The sequence below is a fragment of the Limanda limanda genome, chromosome 17 (assembly GCF_963576545.1).
Source record: "Limanda limanda chromosome 17, fLimLim1.1, whole genome shotgun sequence".
Classification (NCBI taxonomy): domain Eukaryota; kingdom Metazoa; phylum Chordata; class Actinopteri; order Pleuronectiformes; family Pleuronectidae; genus Limanda; species Limanda limanda.
This window is the reverse complement of record NC_083652.1, coordinates 8473700-8495673: the sequence shown is the minus strand read 5'-3', so window position 1 is coordinate 8495673 and position 21974 is coordinate 8473700. Positions and strand designations below refer to the sequence as shown.

General features: G+C 40.4%; 2 protein-coding genes and 1 non-coding gene across 4 annotated transcripts in view; 2 read left to right on the top strand and 1 right to left on the bottom strand.

Moving 5' to 3' along the window:
- The window catches only part of cacnb1 (calcium channel, voltage-dependent, beta 1 subunit), a 31584-nt gene extending 20206 nt beyond the window's left edge, over positions 1 to 11378 (top strand). The window contains exons 7-14 of one of the 2 annotated variants that reach the window (XM_061089721.1): positions 255 to 283; positions 2360 to 2440; positions 3044 to 3102; positions 3190 to 3299; positions 6121 to 6272; positions 7248 to 7343; positions 7459 to 7644; positions 9348 to 11378. In XM_061089721.1, coding sequence (XP_060945704.1) covers positions 255 to 283; positions 2360 to 2440; positions 3044 to 3102; positions 3190 to 3299; positions 6121 to 6272; positions 7248 to 7343; positions 7459 to 7644; positions 9348 to 9887 — 1253 coding nt within the window. In that variant the 3' untranslated portion in view covers positions 9888 to 11378. The remainder of the gene's footprint in view (positions 1 to 254; positions 284 to 2359; positions 2441 to 3043; positions 3103 to 3189; positions 3300 to 6120; positions 6273 to 7247; positions 7344 to 7458; positions 7645 to 9347) is intronic. The other variant, XM_061089720.1, reaches the window with a different exon arrangement.
- A 1932-nt stretch (positions 11379 to 13310) lies between these two features.
- On the top strand, positions 13311 to 17381 carry arl5c (ADP-ribosylation factor-like 5C). Its single transcript, XM_061089941.1, has 6 exons — positions 13311 to 13477; positions 14095 to 14155; positions 14257 to 14404; positions 15141 to 15224; positions 16413 to 16564; positions 16710 to 17381. Exons 1-6 carry the CDS (start codon positions 13432 to 13434, stop codon positions 16756 to 16758), a joined length of 540 nt encoding a protein of 179 aa, XP_060945924.1. The 5' UTR covers positions 13311 to 13431; the 3' UTR covers positions 16759 to 17381.
- Positions 17382 to 17811: 430 nt separating this feature from the next.
- trnac-gca (transfer RNA cysteine (anticodon GCA)) lies at positions 17812 to 17883 on the bottom strand. Its single transcript has one exon. It is a non-coding gene; the product is annotated as a tRNA-Cys (tRNA).
- Between the last annotated feature and the right edge of the window lie 4091 nt (positions 17884 to 21974).

Below are 21974 nucleotides of genomic sequence, written 5' to 3'. Positions count from 1 at the left end.
TTGACAGACTCTGAAATGGCTGCTGGTGCCGCCGCCGCTGCTGCTGCTGCTGAGTATCAGTCTGGATCTATTTTAAAATGAAGCCACAGAGGAGGGCGTCAGTATGAACTCTGTTTTAATCAATAAACAGCTCCTCTCTGCCACCCCCCCCCTCCCCCTCCCCAATCCTAACCTTTCAATAACTGAATGTGCTTTTGTTTTTTGTGCTTCTCTTTTTTTCCCTCTTCTGGCTTTTGTGTGGAATGATTCTGTAGGTGGCCCGGCTAAACAGAAACAGAAGTCGGTGAGTGTGAACTAACCTCTAACATTTCTACTCTTCACCGTTCGTCCTCTGTTCGTCCTCTGTTGTGTCACGTTTTTCTTTCTTGTGGTGGAAAGAAATCTGAATATAACTTTCACACACATGGCTTCATGCTTGTGTGGACACATTAAAACCAAGGTGTTCGCAGGAAAGCTTGTATCTCAGCTGTCGGTGTGAAGATGAAGATCCAGGTGCACGTGCGCCTCAGACCTTGTTAATCAGAGAGTAACAGTAATGCATCCTGACGAGCTTTCATCACCGTTCACGACTGTTGATTTGAGTGACAGTCGCCTGCAATCAGCTGTTTTGATGCTTCTCATTGCAATCTGAATCAAATATAAAGGATTTTTACCCAATAGTTATCAAAGTATTATGTTCATATTAATAAGTAAAAACACTTCCTAAATTATTATTAATATATATTTTAGTAAAATTTTTATCATAAATGTAATGCAAAGAAAGCAACTTTGAAGAATATCTTAACTTAATTATTTGCTATTATATATTGCTAATATTAGACATTTTTTGAATTTACTAAATGGTATGTCGTAAATATTCATTGAAAATTCTATGTTTGAAAGTCAAACCCCAGGTCATTCCATTAATTTGAATGTTTTTCGTATTAAATATGGAAACATTGTGGAAGATATATTAAAATGTTTACAATTTACATGTTAAACCAATGCTCATCACTTTGAGTCCAATTATTTTATTTGACTAGAGCAAAATCATACATTTTCCAAACAAATTATGTTCTTAGTTATGTAAATATGACGGTTATATGAGCCCAATACACTGATTGTACGGACTGACAGAAATGGTGAAACAGAATCAGCATGTAACACTGTATTATCCACGCCGCCCTCCCTGTTGCTCACTTCACTAAGCCGTGCACATGTTATTCAAGACCAATGAGCACTATTGTTATGTCCAGCGCTTCATCTCTGCCCCTTTAGAGACAAGAGCCATTTGGAATCCTTTAAAATATGTATTTTTAGCCTCTGTGAATACAAATGTGGTGAAATGAGCTTCCACTGCTGCACTTTATGTAACGTAATGTAGTGGAACGTTGCCACTCCAGCACTATCTCCTGCCTGAAGAGCTGTACAGTGCGCACACAGGGATGGGGGGGCGTGCTTGGATTACGGATCTGAACAAAAAAAAAATACATCCAGTTTCACGGTGTCAGTGTGTATAGAGGACGTGTGACTGTTTCCCCCCCAGTCTCAGCGAGGATCAGTCGGTTTGTACAGACGACAGATGCTTATGGAGTCCTTATAGATGAATCATTGCTTTCATGATTCATAACATACAGATGAGCCAAAGGTTCATGTGCTGCAATAAGCCGGTGTGTGGGCGTTCTCTAGAAGTCTCTGTGTCAGCTATAGGTTTTTCTGTTTTAGGTGTAAATGGTTTGAGCAAAGCAACATACTACTGCATTTTAATTTACGTTTTTAATTTAAGAAAAAAAACATTTCTCTTTAGTTTTTTTATTAAAAATGTATTATTAAAAAACCTTAAACAAAATGCGTAGGTGAAGTGTAGGTGAACATCAGATTATATGTTGGAGACTGCATTTCATTCTGTTTTAAGGATAAATGGTTGGAATAATAAAATATCTCATGTCAGATATTACTGGCAATGATAATGTGACAATATTTTTTGTGACGCTTATTCATACAAAAAAGTGTGAAGTCTGACGTGTGAGTTGGAGCAGCAGCACGGTCACAGGAGCTCCCCTGACATCCCGGCGTCTGCTTTAATTATGGACACTCTAATTATGTGAGGCTGCAGAATAAGAAGTAGAGTGACCAGGGCTTTCAGTGAGAAATTGATCCTGAGGATGATTCATAGGAAGTCAATAAAACTCATGGACTCTGGCGTCTGAACTGAAAGTCACCATCCATCAGTCAGAGAGCTGAAGGAGGACCGGGTTGTGGGGGGGCTTTTTTTGCGGTAATGTTGATTTCTTTGTGTGGTTCACAGTGAGTGTACATTTCAAATGCAACATGGCGACGTAACTAACCCCGGTGTCTTTGCTTTCTTTTCCTTGCTCAGATGGAGCATGTCCCCCCGTACGACGTGGTTCCCTCCATGAGACCCATCATCCTGGTCGGGCCGTCACTCAAAGGCTACGAGGTGAAGACACCCTCAGCAACATGTGCTTGTCTGTCCATCCCATTCTTGTGAACCTCATATTTCAAGAACGCCTTGAGGGAGTTTCTTCAAGTCTGTACAAATATTGAGTTGGAATCGAGGATGAAGGGAATCGATTTTAGTGGTCAAAGATCAAAGGTCAAGGTTACTGTGACCCCATAAATCACATTTGCGTGCGTTCACTTGTGAACCCAAAACCTTCAAAATACCTTGAGGGAAATTGTATTTTTTTTTTTTTTACAAATGTTCAGTTGTGCACTCAAATTTTAACTGATTTGATTTTGTTAGTCAAAGGTCAAAGTTAACTTTGGCCTCACAAAACTACTTTTTTAGAATATGATATCTCAAATCTGCCTTCTGGTTCTAACTTGGACTCAAGATATGAACTGACTAGATTTCAGTGGTCCAGGATCAAAGGTCGCTGTGGCCTCATGATTAAGGTTTCACAAAAGCGTCTGCATTTGGGGGGACGAAGGCAGACTGAAACTGCAGTGGTTGGCGGAGGCATACAACTGCAGCGGGGTAACTCTAGTTTCACATCTTATTTAGTTTCTATTGTTTGTTTTTCTTTTTCCTCATCTTTAGGTGACAGACATGATGCAGAAAGCTCTCTTTGACTTTCTGAAACACAAGTTCGAGGGCAGGTAAGAAAGTGTTTCCATTGCGTCTGTTTTTTTGTTTCCTATGCCAGCAACCACTGATCACTGTCCTGCACTGTATCACTGTTTCAGGATATCCATCACCCGGGTGACGGCCGACATCTCCCTGGCCAAACGCTCCGTCCTCAACAACCCTAGCAAACACACCATCATCGAGCGCTCCAGTACCCGCTCCAGCCTGGGTGAGGCGACGTGTTTCACTCACATACCATTCAGTTATTTGATGGGTGATCAAGTTAATGATAGATGTTTACAGTGGAGATCAGTCAGAAGGAAAACATTTCTGTTCATCGTGTCATGTTGCTGAACATTCATTGAACAATATTTCTCTCTGTGTTTCGTATCTATATTGCTAGATAGAAAGATAGATAGAAAGATAGATAGATAGATAGATAGATAGATAGATAGATAGATAGATAGATAGATAGATAGATAGATAGATAGATAGATAGATAGATAGATAGATAGATAGATAGATAGATAGATAGATAGATAGATAGATAGATAGATAGATAGATAGATAGATAGATAGATAGATAGATAGATAGATAGATAGATAGATAGATAGATAGATTGATTGATTGATTGATTGATTGATAGATAGATAGATAGATAGATAGATAGATAGATAGATAGATAGATAGATAGATAGATAGATAGATAGATAGATAGATAGATAGATAGATAGATAGATAGATAGATAGATAGATAGATAGATAGATAGATAGATAGATAGATAGATAGATAGATAGATAGATAGATAGATAGATAGATAGATAGATAGATAGATAGATAGATAGATAGATAGATAGATAGATAGATAGATAGATAGATAGATAGATAGATAGATAGATAGATAGATAGATAGATAGATAGATAGATAGATAGATAGATAGATGTCATCCATCTTTATATACATAGTCTATACCGAACAGTGATGTACATAATGGCAGTAAAGGCATATTTATGTGTATGGTGCATTATCATACACAGAGGTCATATTCGTGTTTTACAGAAATAGTAGAAGCATAAAAAGACAAATAAAATCCAAATCAAAGGGTAACACATCAGTCAATTCTTTTTAAACAGTATAAAGTAAGAAATGCAACCACTGCAGGTTAGCAGAAGGATTTCAGGTGGTAGCTGACGTAATGTTGTTCCTTTTTGATAAGGATGAACACAGCGTGTAACCTAAACCAACATATGTACCTGAAAATGTCAAGATTTCCCCATTTTATTTACCGCTCTCACTGCCAGAGTCTGATCTCCTTTCTCTCTTCATCCTGTCTTTTCTACCCTTTGCCCATCCTCCCCCTTTTCCTTCTGTCCACCCATCCTCCCCCCCAATCTTTTTTGATTCAGACGTACTGGGTACGTATGCTTTCCTTTCGACCACAAAACGCTGAAGCCTCTCTCCTCTCTCCTCTTCCCTCCCCCTTCTCTTCTCCTCACTATATTCATCATCTGCTCATACATTGTTTGTCTGCCTGTCTGCTTGTCTGTCAGTTTCTCTGTTCCTCATAGATCTGTGTGACAGCCTGTAGTCTTGAACAAAAAGGAAAGAATTGCAAATGCAAAGCGGGAACAGATCCGTGGGAGGGCAGCAGGGCGGCTGGTAGCTGCTCTGCTTCTCTGTGCAGAGAGGAGCCAGTACATTCCACATCGCTCTGCAGTGTTATGCCTATACTGTATGTGTGTAATATTAATACATTTTATTTATACAGAACCTTCCATATATAAAATGCAGCTGAAAGTGCTTTACAATGAAATCCTGATATATAAGATAGATCGATAAGAACTCGAACGTAGACCTAACAAAGACTTAATATAAAAAAGAAGGCAAACGGTGTAAGAAGAAGTAAAACAAATTTAATAAAGAAAATGGTGTTACAAAAAAAAAGATACAATTTATTAAAAGCAAGATCATAGAAATAAGTCTTGAGTTGTTTCTTAAAACTATTAACCGAAGTAGCTTGTCTGATCTGAGGTGGTAGATGTTCAAAACCTTTGGTGCATATAGAAAAGCTGCTTCCCCAAAACTTCCCCAAAAACTCCAGATTTCCAAAGTCCGAGTCTTTGTGGAGGTTAATGGCCACCTCACCTGCCATTTCTATAAACAAGTTGAAGTTTAAGTTTCCAGACACTCTACAAAAGCTTGTTTTTTCACCTCCAGCTTCAATCCCCTATTCTCGAGCCCTCTGGAGGCTGCAGAGAAGTGTGCAGGTCCCTGTTTCTCTGCAGATTGCCTTACCCATGTTATCGCTCTCTGCTGCCGGGCTGGAGGCGCTGAGGTTTGACAAGACAGGCGCAGAGCATTCTGGTTTTCAGTTTTTGTAATCTCTCTCCTTACACGTTGACAGAGCTGATAAAAAAAACCCCGTGGAACTGTGCTCAAAATGCTGAATAACAAGCTCACATAGACTGCTGCTGAGGAACAATGAAAACAAAACGCCCGAGCAGTCCACAGACATGAGTGGCTCACCTGATAATCACTGCTGTGCAAATTAGTGCTTACAAAACTAATGTTCCACTTCATTCGTTTGATGAGGGTGATTATTTCTTTTTTTGTTGCTGTTTTGTTTACATGGTGGAAAATGTTGCCCTTATCTTTATTAGTTATCCCAAGTGCCACAGGCATCTCATTCTTAAGTGCCTCCTTCCTTCTGCAACTTTGAAATACAAACGATTACAAGCACGTGAGGTTCACCCTGAATGTCAGGAGGTGGCAACAGAATGAGGATGCGACACTGCTCCATTTAGCTATGTGCCTAAATGGAACTTTGAATTGTGATTTAATTCATAAGCTTGGACGTGTTTTTTCCTTAAACCTCCACTTGCATGACTAAGTACTAACATGTTGGTTATGTACTTGTTCACAGAGTAGAGGAAGTGTGGCTGATGTACATGCAGTGCTGTGTCTCCTCAAAGAAAGACGTTTTGAATAATCCTATGTCTGACTTTTTCGCTGTGTTTACGTGTCCTATCTGTTTCCCCGGCCTTCAGCGGAGGTGCAGAGTGAGATCGAGCGTATCTTTGAGCTGGCCCGCACCCTCCAGCTGGTCGCTCTGGATGCAGACACCATCAACCACCCGTCCCAGCTGGCCAAGACCTCCCTCGCCCCCATCATTGTCTATATCAAAATAGCCTCACCTAAGGTACGGCAACGGAGGAACCCGGTGGACAAAAGTTATGTTTTCATTCAGCCAGCGCTGCCAGATGGGAAATGTTTAATCGCACCAGAAGCTTAAAATTATCCTATTTTGTGGGAAATGATCGAACACGAGTCACAATAACACTGAAAAAACAATAAAAAGATAAATACTACTTTCATGTAATGCATAGCAGATGTCAAGACTTTACATGAGAAGAGATGCATAAAAAACACATTACCCATATTCACATATGCTCATCATCACAACAAGCTTAAACACAAACACAGGATCTATATTTTACAGCGCTGATTAAGAGAAGTCCTAATACTGTCACTAAAAGATGAAGCCATAGTACATTTTGGGAATTATGGTATTATTGATCGCACAGAGTGCAAACTTATCATACAAATATAAAAATGATCGTACATCTAGCAGCGCTGACACCCATGTCCTTGTGCTGAGGATGCTACAAAAAAAACATGGACCTACGCGTCAAAACCTTGCTCCATACAATGTTTTTTTATTCAAGAACGTTCACATTATGTAATACTTTCTCTCAAAGCCCTGTGCTCGCACTCGGATAAACCCTGCTACTGCTCCAGGTTCAGCTCTCTGATTTGTTTCTTCTACTAATCTAAATAGGAGGAAGTGATACAGGGCGGCATCTGTTTAGTCTTTTTCATTGCTTGCAACAGTGTTCCCAGATCGTAAAGACCTTGAGATCCTTGATTTTGCCGTTCCATGTTGACCTTTTGTCCTGCTTCATGAAGGTGTCTTCGTTTTTTCTTCAAGCACACTGGAGCCCAGGAAATCTAAGCACAAGCAGGACAGATATTTGTAATTTCAGGAGTCGTGCTCTCGAACTGAAAGACCACACTCTTGAATAAAGATAGAAATAAAACCATATATCACACTCATGTATTTTATATCAAGGATAAAAGTTGTATCAGGAGACACAGTGTTGTTTTCTCCCTGCAGGTTCTCCAGAGACTCATTAAATCCAGAGGGAAGTCTCAGGCTAAATACCTAACTGTGCAGACGGCGGCAGCAGACAAACTGGCTCAGTGCCCTCCTGTGAGTTCCACTTTGCAAACCATCGATTTTGTGACAGAACAACTACCAGTTCCTATAACTTTGGCTTAAACAGAGAGGAATTATTCACTTCGGTTTCGACATTATTTTCATGCAGGAGCTGTTTGACATCATCCTGGACGAGAACCAGCTGGAGGACGCCTGCGAGCACCTGGCCGACTACCTGGAGGCTTACTGGAAGGCGACGCACCCCCCGAGCAGCAACCCGCCCAACCCCCTGCTCAACCGCACCATGGCCACGGCAGCCCTGGCCGCCTCCCCCGAGCCCGTCTCCAACCTGCAGGTACAGGTGCTCACCTCCCTGCGCAGAAACATGGATCTGTGGCCTGGATTGGACGGTGTAGCCAATGATGTGAGAGTGGCAGAACACGCTCTCTGAAGTCCAGTGGAGAGAGAGAAAGAGAGAGAGAGAGAGAGAGAGAGGGGAAGGGGGACTCACCCTCCTGCAGCCTGCTCTCTTTACCCTGAAGGAGGGGTGCATCTAAAGCCTGTTTATGCTGTATATAGAAACACAACACAGATGCACCTTCGCACAAACACATCTATGCAAGAATTTCACACACAAATGAGCCGATTTCCCACGCATGAACAGCCAGTTTCACAACGCCAACCAGCTGGTTTCTCTCCCTGCTAAAACTGTGTGAGCAGCTCAAACTCCAACAACACTGGACCTAAGGAAAAACCGATACCTCTGCCTGCCGAGGCCCAACCCCCCCCCCCCTTCCCCCAACCCTCCGTTTCACTGTAATCAAGAGTGAAATGACATCTGCTGCCCCCAACCCTGCCCTCTTTTGCTCCGTGGCCTCCTTTCTCCTGCACTTTCTCTTCTACGGGAGGCTGAATACAGTTTGCTGTCCTCCTCCTCTGTGTTGCCATGGTACCGCCCCTGAAAACAGCAAGTCATGTCCGCCTCTTCAAACTCAAACACTGAGTTTGGTGGAGGCTGTTTGCTAACACTGTCCAGTCTCGTTTTGTAATAACTTTTAACAGCAAAAAACATTAATCAGAGCTGTCTCGACTGGAAAGTTATTCCTGGCTCGTCCTCACTTATGATGCGTTCCATACTGTCAAAGATATTCAAGTCTTCAACATTATGGAAATGAAATGGCAAGTGCTGCACTGAATGGCTGAAAACATTTACTATTTTTAGAATCTAACAAATGGATTATTTATTATTTATTTATTCACATAAAATCGTTAAATTTATTGAATATACTGAGCTCTGTGATTCACTATAAACATCCCATAGCACAGAGTTAAATTAATTACATAATCACTTTGTAGTCATGGTGATCGTTCTGCCTTTTTTCTCTGCCATGAGGTCACTCAGCCAGTAGGTGGCACTGCTGTAGTGGTAGACACTGCTTGGTGAATAACTGCTTGGGAGTGTTTGCTGGTTGGGTTTGTGATTAATGACAACACTGTGTTTTGACAACCTTGTGGAATAACTGTGTTTGTGTCGGTCCTGTGGAGGATTTGACTGCACGTTAGGGTGTGTATGTTAGATTGTGCGTCTGTGTGTGTGTTCCTGTACTTATATCTTTGTGAGGGCCATTAATTAAGCATCTATTAGGCATAGACCCTACAGTGTGAGGACATTTTTGGAAAGTGAGGGCATTTTGACCAGTCCTCACTTTTTCAATGGTCTGTTTAAAGTCTAAATCTTGGTGTTAGGGTTAGGCTTAGATTTATGTTCAGGTTAGGGTTAGGCATTTAGTTTGGATGGTTAAGATTAAGGTAAGGGGCTAGGGATTGTAATATGTCAATGATTGATCGATGACAAAGATAGAAGTACAAACGTGTGTGTGTGATGTCACATGTCTCTTGTAACGAATCCCTTCAATATAACAAGTTGTGGTCCTTATAAAGCCGGTTTTGTAAACCCTGCCTACTAATCCTACTGACTAATAACTGACACTTGGGTTTTGCTCTGTTGTTTGTGTCTCTGCATGGTGTTTCGTGTGGCATGGCTGTGGCTGGCTGCAGGGGTCGTACCTGGGGCGTGGCGAGCCGAAACGAGAAGGGCCCCTGACCGATTGCAGCGGGAGCGGCACTCTACATGACTTTCAGACAGACCTGGGAGGAAAACCTCAGCAGCAGCAGCAGCAGCAGACCTACCTGCGCTCCTCCCGTGGCCAGCCACGAGGAAGCAGCGGCCGAGGCCTTTCACGGCAGGACACCTTCGACTCCGAGACCCAGGGCAGCCGGGACTCGGCCTACACCGAGGCCGGTGACTCCTGCATGGACATTGAGACTGACCCCTATGAGGAGCCCGAGCCGTACCGAGGCAGCGGGGGCAGCCGCCTGCACCTAGCGCAGCATCACGGCAGACAGGCGTCCTGGGAGGACGAGGGCGCCGAGCCGGACCAGGAGAACCTCAACCACCCTCCGATCCCGAGCCAGATGCAGCCGCATGGACGAGCCAAGCTGAAGGAGCGGTACTGCCAGGACCCTGTGGACACAGGGGCCAACATGAGCCACAACAAGAATCAGGACGAGTGGGGGAGGGACGTCTACATCCGCTGAACATGCATCACACCACAGAGGCTAGAGAGCTCCTGGACAGACTGAGGAGGGAGGGAGGAATGGGGGGGCCATGCCCGTCAGGCTAAGAAATGAATCTGTTTACATCCATGTACAATGTAAATGAATACATCAACTGCCAGATCCCATTCTCATCACCTTCTTCTTGCAATTCTATTTCTTTATGTTTAGAAAAATAATATTGGTCTGTTTCTTTTGTTTCTTATGTTAATACTGCATGAATATCATGGATTTCTATACTGACAGCACGAGGACAGTAAGTGTTACGATTGTGAATCTATGATTGTGGTCTGTATGACTCAATCCCTCCTTCAGTTGTAGAGTGTGAAGGCTGGTAGAGCCATCGTCTGTCGTGTGTCTGTCCTCTGCAGTCTTAAACAGGGTCTAACGTCACCGTCCCCCATGTGTGTACAGAGTCAGGGTTCGTCTTTACCTTAATCGCACTCTGTGCTTGTGGATGTCAGGGTTTCCTCCCATTATGAGATCCAGAGGTCACGAGTCTCACACCTCCACTTTCTTATCACCTAGACCTTAAAAATAAATGAGCTGGTGGAGAAGTTGCCATATTTTATCGAGAACGCGTGTTGCTACACTCATGTCGGCTTGATAAGGACAAAGAACATGCTCCAAAGATGTTTACTTCTTCCCCCCACCTGGTTCAGCGACTGTACCCGACTGTACACGTCTGACCCAGTCCTCCCATTTTGCGTTTACCCCCTTCTCTGTGGGCTGAGGGCGCCCGCAGTATTCACTCGTTCTCTGGTTTTTCTAACGCGGTGCAGACTCAAAGCGGCGCTGTAGTCGTGGTCGTGTGAATGAAGAGTCCTGCCTTAGTCACTCTCCCACCCTTAATCAAGAAATCTCCAATCACAAGTGCCGGATTGTCTCACCAAGCCATGTCCACCACTGCCACGGTGGGATGTCTTAAACTCTCGTTACACTTGTTTTCATATCATACCCGTGTCTCTTCGTCGTTTCAGCACGTCAACGCTCATCTCGTTTTCTTTGCACCAGCTTTGTCGTCTGTTTTTCAGGGCTAATGGTTATATAAAAAAAAAACTTGTGTGTGGCTGATCAACTTCCACCCAAACAGCTAGCTTGTCTGATATTAAATACCACTTTCTTCTTACTTTTGATTTCTGACTGAATTATTGTTGGGTTTTATTTCCTGTGGACATTTGCAATTTTCTTTTTTCAACTCTTGTGAGGTAGTGAGAGGAGTATCAATTGGGATCGGGGAGGGGGGGTAGGATCAGCTTTGGTCTTTACTCAGTTATCTATAATGAAGAATCCATGAATGTGTTTGGCGGGCTGCCTCGGCCCGCCCGTCTTCAGTCGAATAAATAGATATTAAATAATGATCAGTAAATAATGTTATTGTTGCGTTATCGCAATTGTTAAAAATATGATATAACATGTATCATTGGTGCCTGATTGTAGCTGCATTTTGCTTTTTCTGCCTTTCATTTTTAATCTGTGGATAAATTCGTATTTTAATTAAAAATTTAACCAGAAAATGCCACTGTGTCCATTGATTTATATGAGTAGATGATTATTATCTGATTTCAAGAATGTAAAAACTGATCGTGCATATGAACACTTTGATCTTTATATCTCCACAGTCAGTGACCGGAGGTAGGTTTCTGGGTTGACTGATTGTCCCATTCTTGTAAATATCTCACGAACAACTTGGAGTCAAAGATGAACTTATTAGATGTAAGTAGTTGATGTAGTATATACAGAACATCCATGGGGAATTTCATTACATGTGTAAGGATGACCTTAGTAGGATTTGGAAGGGTCACTTCTCACAAACTTTTTTGCCTCGTGAACGCATTATCGAATAATAAAGAACTACTTCAGAGTATCTTCTTAAGGTTGGCACAAACGTTCACTTAGATTCACAGATTGACTGATTAATTATGGTTGAAGGTCAAAGGTCACAGTGATCTCAGAAATCATGTTTTTGGCCTTTTGAACATGATATCTCAAGCCTGCCTTAAGCGAATTTCTTCAAATATCCACAAGTTATCACCTGAAAACAAGTATGAACTGTTTGGTTTCAGAGTGAATCTTTTCTAGCTGTTAGCATTGTTGACTTTTATGGACATCAGAAGTGAGTTTTTCTCTCTTCTTCCTGAGTTTCCTTCACTTCATTATTTTGAGAAAGATACAACAAAAGACTGTTGTGTAACAATGTTCAGTCTAACACCTAACAACCCCCTGCCTGTAGAAATGATTATCCAGTTAAGGTGCTATCATGAGTGTGAACCTGCAAAACCTTAACAAAGACCAGACAGTTGGCTTCTAGTGAAATACAGATCTACTTCTCATAAAGAAATAAATGAAGAAGGACCTTTGTCACTTTATTGTTCCCTGCTTTGCATTGACAGGGATGATCTACTCTAAAATGCTCCTGTAAGAACACACATAAGCAAAAGACTGAAGTTGAAGAGCAGCTGCTTCCAGGATGTGGCTTTTATTTCTCAGGCTCTCTTTGTCATCTATCTTGCTGATTCTGCAGCGGAGAGAGTGTCACAGATGAGATGGTGGTTTCCAGCTGAGGCTCAAACGTGAGTTATTCGACAGTCTATACAGCAGAGGTGGTGAAGAGCTTGGTAGGTTTAGAGAGCTGTTGTTTCAAACCCTTTGTCGGTTGGAGCTGAAACGTCTCAATTCAATCCATAATTAAAGATTTCTTATTTACAGATGCTCTCGTCCTCTTCTTTCTCCTTCCCTCCTCCTCCTTCCTCTCTTTCTCCTCCCATGCTGGTGTTCTATCATCATACATGCTGGAGTTAATTGAAATAAGTTTATATAGGCCTGCTGTAGGGTCGTTAAGTCCATGAAAAATCCATTATGCGTTGGAACTCTAATTTCTCTATAATTATTGCCGTTTTTTTGTCGTTGCTGTTGGAACAGAGTTCTTGGAAGTGGAGAGTCCCTGAACAGATCTGGACTTTTCAGTGGAAACTCTAGGGAAATCCTTTCAATAGCCAGTTTTGCTTTCTGTTAGATCATAATAAATAGTTTCCTCTTGTTACAGAAGGAGGAAGGAAAGCTGCCTCACCTCGCTGTCCATGTATGGAGTGAAGGAGGGAGGGAGAAGGGAGGGGGTGCTTTCCAGTGGACATTTTAGGAAACTTTAGTTTTACTTTTACTTTACTTTTACTGTTAGTGTGTGTACTGCTTTTATTGTAGCAGTAATGCTTATTTTACACAACTGGAAAACACCCAAACTGACCAGTGTTTACTGTCCTGCTGGGTTCCTTATCTGCCTCAGTTCAGATATTCCCCATGGCACCTGAACGCAGCACTAATGTGCACTTTGTCCGTGTGAGTGTCAGTCAGCAGAAGAAACTTTGCTGAAGCTCCTCCCACAGAAACTGGTGTTTTTATGTGGAGGTAAAGAGAGTTGTACCGACAGTCAGCTTAGAACACACACTGAAGTCTTCCTCCACTTCGTTAGTGTTAATAATATATAACAACATTTATTTACTCTCCTCATCACAAACAAGTGTTGGACATGGGATTCCTGCTCACAAAGATGTTGGCTGTGTTTGGTGACAAAGGTAAGACTTTAGACTAAGGCTCATTTAAAATATATGATTATTAAGTTCATATTTATCACCTTTGTGAAATAATGGTTTATCACTTAATTGAGAAGTATTATTCAACCATCTTACGATAAAATTAAGACTGTTAAATGTTTTTTTCCCCCTCTAAAGTGTTTTATAACTTTATATTAATGCATTTCTTTTTATTCTGGCTGACTAGAGTAAAAGTAAGAATCTTGAGTTATATTTTTCACTGTAGTGTCTTATCATTCTTTTTAACCTACAGTAAAACTAAGACATTTCAGTGTATATTTTTCATATATATGTTTTATCCCTTTGTTAAATTATTTTGTTTTGATTCTGTCTGACCTACAATGACACTGTTAAGTTCAGCTTCATTCATTTTAAGTATTGTACAAGAATTCTTCAACTTGACACCATTATTTTAAAGGCATTGCAGCTATGTGGTGATGTAATAGCACCATTTTTACTCTGCTCAGGACACCAAGGTCCTGTACGTGTCCCTGTCTTATCTCTGTGTATCTTACGCTGCCCTCAAACTCATCATGCAGCTCCAGATTAGAATGCGTTCAAGTCGGACCACAATAAATATTTGTAATCCTTTCCTGCAGAGCATAAAGTCATCATAGTGGGTCTAGACAACGCAGGAAAGACGACCATCCTCTACCAGTTGTAAGTGATCATGGATAATCTCAGGTTACTTCATGTCCGTGCTGCCATTTCTTCTGTTTCATGTAAAATGTTTCCTCCTCTTCCCTCACAAACTTATCCAGTCTGACAAAGGAGGCCGTCCACACGTCCCCGACCATCGGCAGCAACGTTGAGGAGATCATCGTGCGGAAGACACACTTCTTGGTTTGGGACATTGGAGGACAGGACAGCCTTCGAGCCAGCTGGAACTCGTACTTCGGCAAAACAGAGGTGTGGATCACTAACTGTACTAAGATCTCTATCCACTGTAAACTGTATGTGAAGATACTGAAACACTTTTCATAGTTTAGAAATTGATCATAAGAGTCAGAAGTACAACATTTTGCTGCTACATATTATGTACATTTAAGTTTGAGCTGTCCGCATATTTATTCCTCCAAAACACAAAGAACGTGGAATTACTAGCAACCAAATGGCCTGATTTGAAAGGGCTCTCTCTTGAGGCGTCTTTTAAAGGAACACACAAAAAAGGGGTTTTGTTTGGTGACCTTTGGGCTTCGACCACCAATATCTAATCAGTTCATCTTTGAGTCCGAATAAACATTTGCACAAAATAAGTTTCTTGAGATATCGTTTTCACGGAAAAACATTGATCACTTAAAATTCAATATATACATCAATGATAGTTGACACAGGCTGTGACATGTGATAGTCTAGAGCTAAGACAGAAACAGAAAGCAATCTAAATGTTTATTGGCTTGTGCTGACTGAGCTGCATTAACCTACTCTGGCTCTTTATTATCATCCCCTGCTGCTTGTGATGATAAAGCCTGTTACATGATAAACTATATCACATGTCTGCAGAAGAGGACTTGTGTTTCCTTCACTGATAAAATGGCCTTTGATATTATGACATATCTCTTAATTGTGTAATAATACAAAATTAATGTAGCAATAATAGTGATAATAATCCATATGTTTTGTTTTTTTGTCATGTTGTTTACAGATTGTCATCGTGGTTGTGGACAGCACCGACCGAGAACGTCTGACTCTAACCAAAGAGGAGCTGCACCTAATGCTCGCACATGAGGTACAAAACTAAGATCTCATTTCATTGTGTGCTTGTGTGTCTGTGTGGTGTAATGACTGAGATGTTTCTGGTCACGGTTTTGCACAAGCCCATTTCATATTCGGTAACGGCCAAAAAATGGTTTATAACACAATATGGTGTCGTTAGAAGCAATAGTAAACATCTTCTAATGAATGACAATTTAATAAAACAAAGTTGGTATAATATAAAATACAACTATATAACTGTTATGAGAAAATTTGTATGCTTACGTTATGATGTACTATAAGATATTATATTATACTTTCGTATATAATATAAAATATACTATATCATATATAAGTATTCATTCATGTTTAGTGCAGTATTTTTCTGTAACAACTCCAGGGAAGGCTTATTTTATTACAAATGTAATTCACTGTATTATCTGATTATCCATTCATTATGGTTCTTGATAAATACATAAATAACCACTTTTATCTCCTTACAAATATATTACATTTGGTGGTAAGCAATTAATTAAATAAAATGACTATAACTGCTAATTAAATGATTTTATAGTACTTTATATTGACGAAAACTTAAGAATCTGCTTTTAATCAGTGATCAACATATATACTTCTATATATTTAGAGTTTTATTTACTTGTAAAAATACAAATAAATAAGGAGAGTTCAAATGATAATAATTTTTATTTATAAGTTCTCATTAATTAACAATAATAATTGTAATAAAACTTTATTTATGTGGTACTTTTCTTAACAATGTTACAGCGTGCTTCAAAAGGAAGAAATAACGTTAGACTGGTAGATAAAATCACAATAAAGCAAAGGAACATTCCTCTTTTAGTTTGAATGCTGCCTTGACGTAAAACCTGCCATGACGTAAAAACCTTGTTGAGCATTAGTGAAACTGCCCTGACTACATATCATGTTTTGATATGTGAAATACATTCCCACTGTCACGTATTACGACATAGCTCGCTTACCAACCACAGTAAACAATGAGGAAGTTTCAGCGTAGACTGTGTGAGTCAGCGCGTCGTCATGTGTTTAAATATTCCGCTGAGGCCGTTCTTTGTTCTCGAACGTGACGTGGGGACAGTTTTTGGTGGTTTCCTCTTGTGGGCCTAAATATCAGAGCTGAAAAAAACATACATGCAGAAAAGGAAGCAGCACTGCTAATCCATCCACTCTTGTTTTTACGCAGGACCTACAGAGAGCAGCCGTCCTCGTTCTGGCCAACAAACAGGACATGCAAGGCTCGATGACGGCGAAAGAGATCTCGCAGTGCCTCACACTCGACTCCATCACAACTCACTCCTGGCATGTCCAGGCCTGCTGCGCCCTGACAGGAGAAGGGTGAGTCCCACACACCCAGCACTCTCTCTTTCTCTCTACCACCATCATAGTGCGTGACTCAAAGCTGACAGTTAACGCACATAGCCGACAGCAAAATACCATCAACGTGTGCTTGAATGACCTTCTTATTCTTCTCTCTTTCTAGTCTACCTGCCAGTCTGGATTGGATGAGGTCAAGGGTCGTAGCAAACTGAAAAAACTGGATCAAACTTCCTGATACTGAGCCAACCTCAAAGACGCTGCACAGGCTAAAGTGTCAGGATCATTAACAGTGTTTAGGGAGAGCCCTGTGAACATTTTGTCTGTGATTGAGTCTGCGTCACCACACCTACAGCACAGTATGCCTTTCCCTCAAGGGCGGGCCTCACCCTTGTCTGGCTGAGTCTCAGGGTGGATGAATGAACATGCTGAATATACGGTTTTAAGAGCCGTCCTGTGGTGTGATTATGTTTTAGTTATCTGGAGATGATTCCTCATAAAAAAACAGCTTTTGAATCACAAAGTAAGTTTGTGGCCTACAGCATCAAGCCTGGAGCACCATACTGTAACTGAGGAGACTGTAAACAGGTGCTGTTGCTCCTGTGCAGCTTTGGGACACGAGTCTGCACCAGGTGAAAGACTTCATGTTTACACCAGAGAACAACAGGACTGTTTGGTTCAACCTAAACATATTTTTAGTAATTTATTTTGAAAATAAGCTCTTGACCTATATATTTGATATTGGCGGGGAATGAGCTAGCTGCTAGTGATTGAATTCATATTGTAAATGTGTATATTGTGTTGTATAAAGTTTTTTAATTAAATATTATTATTTCAATATGTGTGTGTGTCCTCTCTCTGTCAGCTGCAATGTTCTCTGTTTCTGGCTATGCAGCATGCCCTCGCGGGTTATACCTGCTTTAAAAGTACGGAGAACAAATGAGTAAACAGTCCCAGTCTCAGCACCTGGTGTTGGTACTTTGGTAGCACGACACAATAAATCACATTTCGTTTTTAACACGAGTGTGTGCTACAGATACTGTTGTTTCTTATATTCTTATTTATCTCCACGTTTGTTATTCGAATAAAGGAGCATAAATTAAAGCAGATGGGTTACTTTTCTTAAGCAAAAATAACCTTATACCTACAGCAACTGTGATTCTCTACCTACAGTCAGTGTGATTTGATATGACTCTGAATATGTGTGTCTTTCTGTAAACTAAGTAGAACTCACGAAAGCGAAAACGAAAACGCAAAAAAAAAAAGTTAGGGGGCATCCGGATTTGAACCGGAGACCTCTTGATCTGCAGTCAAATGCTCTACCACTGAGCTATACCCCCTGTATCCGTGTGAGGATTCAACAACCATATATAAATGTTATTATCACAACCTTTTTCTGTGTATGGTATTTCATTGATCTGATGAGTATAACGCTTTTGGCAGAATACAGCTTGGTTTATACCGTCGGTCGCTCTATATTCCTGTTCATCTTGTGGTGGCCCTACGTAATAAATTGTTTGGCTGTGGTCCAGGTTCTCATAACGTGGCGGATTTTTCTATCCACCTCCGGCTTCTGGTTTGGGAACGTTGCGATTGTGGTTTTGTGAATTGTCTCATCCACAAAAACTACACCAATACTTCCGCAAACATGTTGATGTCGTCAGAGAAGCTCCTGAACATATTCCATATACAAACATAGAGGTATATTAAAATATAACAAATAATACAATACAACAAGGCACATGATTGACAAATGAAATTATATAAAATGAACAAATATATATATATATATGAATAAATAAACAAAGTATACATTCTACAATCATAGCAATAAGTCAGTTCTCTTTTGGTTCCACTAGAGGTGCTCATGTGTTTTTTCCATCGTGCGACCTCCCTTCGAACTGGAACTTCCTGTTTAAGCCCTTGTTTGTATTTTGGCATGAGGAAGATGGCGGACAGGATTGTGTCTTGTAGCTTCGAATAGGCAGTGGTTTCCCGACTCCACTGTCCCGTCCATGCGGGGAACTGAAGGGGGTCTGCCGGGCGGATGAGGTGGTCCGAGCCCGCTGGGTTCAGCCATGTCCCGGTGGAGCAGAGGAGGCTGCAGTGACGGAGGTTCCTCTGTTCGTCCACCATTGAGTTTTCATCACTAGTGTTTACTGTAGATACTGTTACTCTGTAATTTATCTACTAGATCAATAAAGTATAAACTACGGCAGAAGTATTACTGTCCTAATGGAAAATTAACCTTATAGATACAATCAGTGGGATTTCCTACAGCTTATAAATATATAAAATTCACGAAAACAAAAAGGTGTTGGGCAGCATCCTGATTCGAACCCGTTTGTGTTTTTATTACATTTTAAATAAAAAAACCTTGATAATTTAATGGTTTTGAAAACGAACATCAGCTTAATATCCGCACCATGAGCTGCTCAGTGGTTTTGATTATATTTCAGTAATCTGGCAAACATTCCTCATATGACTGAACTTTAATATTTAGTCATTAAAAATGTATTTGTCACATTCACCGGCCATACACAGTACGAAATGCAGTGAAAAGCATTCTACCACTCCCGTTGACATAAATATGCGATTAAAGGATAATAATTGAATATTTACAGAGAGAAATAGTGTGTGAGGAAGGAAGAAATATATACTTGTAAGATATATAACTGGTGCGGATAAGTGCAACAATAGGCTGCATGGAATAAAGTGCAGGCATGAGCTGTGCAACATCAGGCGGAGGTGGTTGTGTTGTTCAGCGTGTAATAAATATGATAGAAAGGATGGGAGTATTTTGTGTTTTGTTTTGTATTTTGAATCTGATTTATATGAGATCTTACTGCAAACAAATACTGCATTGGGAGACTTTAAGTTAAATCTTACCTCTAACTTGTATAAAGATAAACAGTTTTATTGTACAATTCGCATTACCTTGCATGTTATTGCATTTGTTTCTATTTTAATTTTGAATAAACATTATGCATTGTGTGAAATTGTGTTCTGATTTATGAGAAATGCTGAAATATTATCTAAGAACCACTTTATATCTTTAAATTATTGAAAAGTCATGAAAGCTCTATAATGCTGACACAAGCAAAATATATGTTTCCCTGGCTCTATTTTTCACTGTAAATATTCCTCCTCCAGTCTAGTCCTCAGCTGAAATTAACATGAGGCTCACTTATACTGAATTAGACAAATGAAGAGTCTTTACATTCCAGCAGTGTTTTATTGTAACTCTGCAACAGTCCTGCATCTGTGGAAACACACATTTCATATTATCATTGATCTATCTAACGTACACATTTTAATGTAATCAATAATAATAATAATTAAAGTAATAATGAAATAGTTTGTTTTATGATATTTTAACTTTTACAACACAAAAATGAGAAACATCATGACAAAGCAAAACACAGATAGGAACCACAACAAAAGGTGTGCCAGGTTACAGAAACAAAAATACAACTTTGCATGTCAATCCAAACTATTTAAAAAAAAAAATGGGTCAGAAAAACAAGATACAACTGATAATACTGGAAACATGATCGAGTGAGGTTGAAGGCCAGAGAGCCCAAACTCCTGGCAGGTCAGACACAATGCAGTACAATTCAGTGAAAAGCAACGAACAGTACAATAAAGTATTTGTGATATGTTAAGTTCCAACCACTGATGCCGCTTCCTGCTCATATGCATGATTAAAAAACAGGAAACCACGTCGTTAAGCTATTGTTAAAGCAAGGAGGGGAAATATTTCCACTCATAATCACCATTTCATCTATGATCATGATAATATGAGGGCTTGTTGTAATGCTAGAGAAAGACTCATTAAGTTAATTTGAGTCATTCTTTTTACATCAAACACGCCCTTGTAACTCATATCTTCAAGAGTTCAACTTGTTTTCTCTCTGTAACTGTGTCACCCTTTGTGGTTCGCTATGTACAAAATAATGGTTTTAACCTGGAATCACCTCTTCAGTACACTCCAATAAAAGTGATACTAACTTTATGCACAGTAAGTAAAACACAACTTCATTTTTAGAAAACGGGAATATGAAAATGTTGTTTTATTCTTCAGCTGCCATAGTTCTGTATGAATATAGATGGATATTTTAGGAGTTGATTGAGTCCGAATGAAATACGAAGTATTGGTTTTATTTCTTTTCTGATTTCGTGGAATTTGAATCACAAACTTATCTTGTAGCTTTTATCACATGATAATATTAGGGCTTGTTGTTATACTGAAGGAAGAGTCCGTTAAGTCACTAATTAAGTAATTTGAAAATAACTTCTGGATATTCTCTACATTAAGCTACACTTTCTTTCACCAAGAGGACAAATATATATTTTCTTCATACACTTGTTTTCCTGTGTTGTTGCTGTGCATAATAATGGCTGGTTCCTAACTCTATGTACAGTAAGAAAGAAACCTTAAAGGGATAGTTCACCAAAAAATGAAAATTCACACATTATCCACTCACCCCTGTTCTGATGGAGTGAGTTTCAGGGGCAAACAGTATTTTGATCTGAATGTTGGTGCTTGTGGACCCTTGGATGACATCACACCAGCAGTATGGAGCCATGTGATGTTTTTATTCTGTTGTTGTTTTTTTCCGTCTGAAGCTTTGGTCCCCAGTTACTTCAACTTGTATTGGATCTGGCGGCGACAATGTTTACCCCTGAAACTCCAGAAGTACTTAGAGGTCTCAAACACTTCACCCACGCCTCCATCGGCCCCTCGCCGTGGGACAGATCCCGCCTGCTGCTGTGGCACTGGTGCGACGTGTGTGTACGGCCTAGGTTATTGGATGGGGCACTGATTGCCTTTCCAGCTGTGAGTCAAGCAGCCATAAGGATCCCATGTTTGCTCCAAAAGCAGTTACAAAACAATGAAGGCTGTGGCACAGACAAAGAGCCCCAGGCCTTGTAAATCTTTCTTTCTTTTACATGCCATAAACAACACAGCTTTTATTTATTTACCTTTTGTGTTCAGGAAAAACTTGCAACACATAGACTCCTCTGTTCTACAGGGACAAAAATATGTTGTTGTTTGGAAGTATGCTCAGTGTTTTGAGGAGCTATAAACAGTCATGACATGGAATATGAAACATCATACTTAGTACTGATTTAAGGGCTGGCATTGGCAGCATCCATATTCATGTCTAATCTGAGACGGCAGATTTCTTTCTGTCCTTGCAGCTGTTTGGACAGAAGGAGGCGCCATTCTGCTGCAGCTCAGACTCCAGTAGATGATCCCATTTACACCTTCATCACACAGTATGGTGCTGGAATCCCAAACAGAGAAAGACACTGTGGATAGAAAGAAGATAGAAACCCAATTAAAAAACAAAAGAGTGCACAGGATCAACTTTCTCTTAGCTGCTCCAAAGCCTCATCAGCTGATCCTTGTGCCTCTCCAATCCCC

Coding starts and splice junctions, on each gene's coding strand:
- arl5c (XM_061089941.1), top strand. CDS start 13,432: ATGGGATTCCTGCTCACAAAGATGTTGGCTGTGTTTGGTGACAAAG. Junction 15,225..16,412: donor ACCTAATGCTCGCACATGAG/GTACAAAACTAA, acceptor GTTTTTACGCAG/GACCTACAGAGAGCAGCCGT. Junction 16,565..16,709: donor TGCGCCCTGACAGGAGAAGG/GTGAGTCCCACA, acceptor CTCTCTTTCTAG/TCTACCTGCCAGTCTGGATT.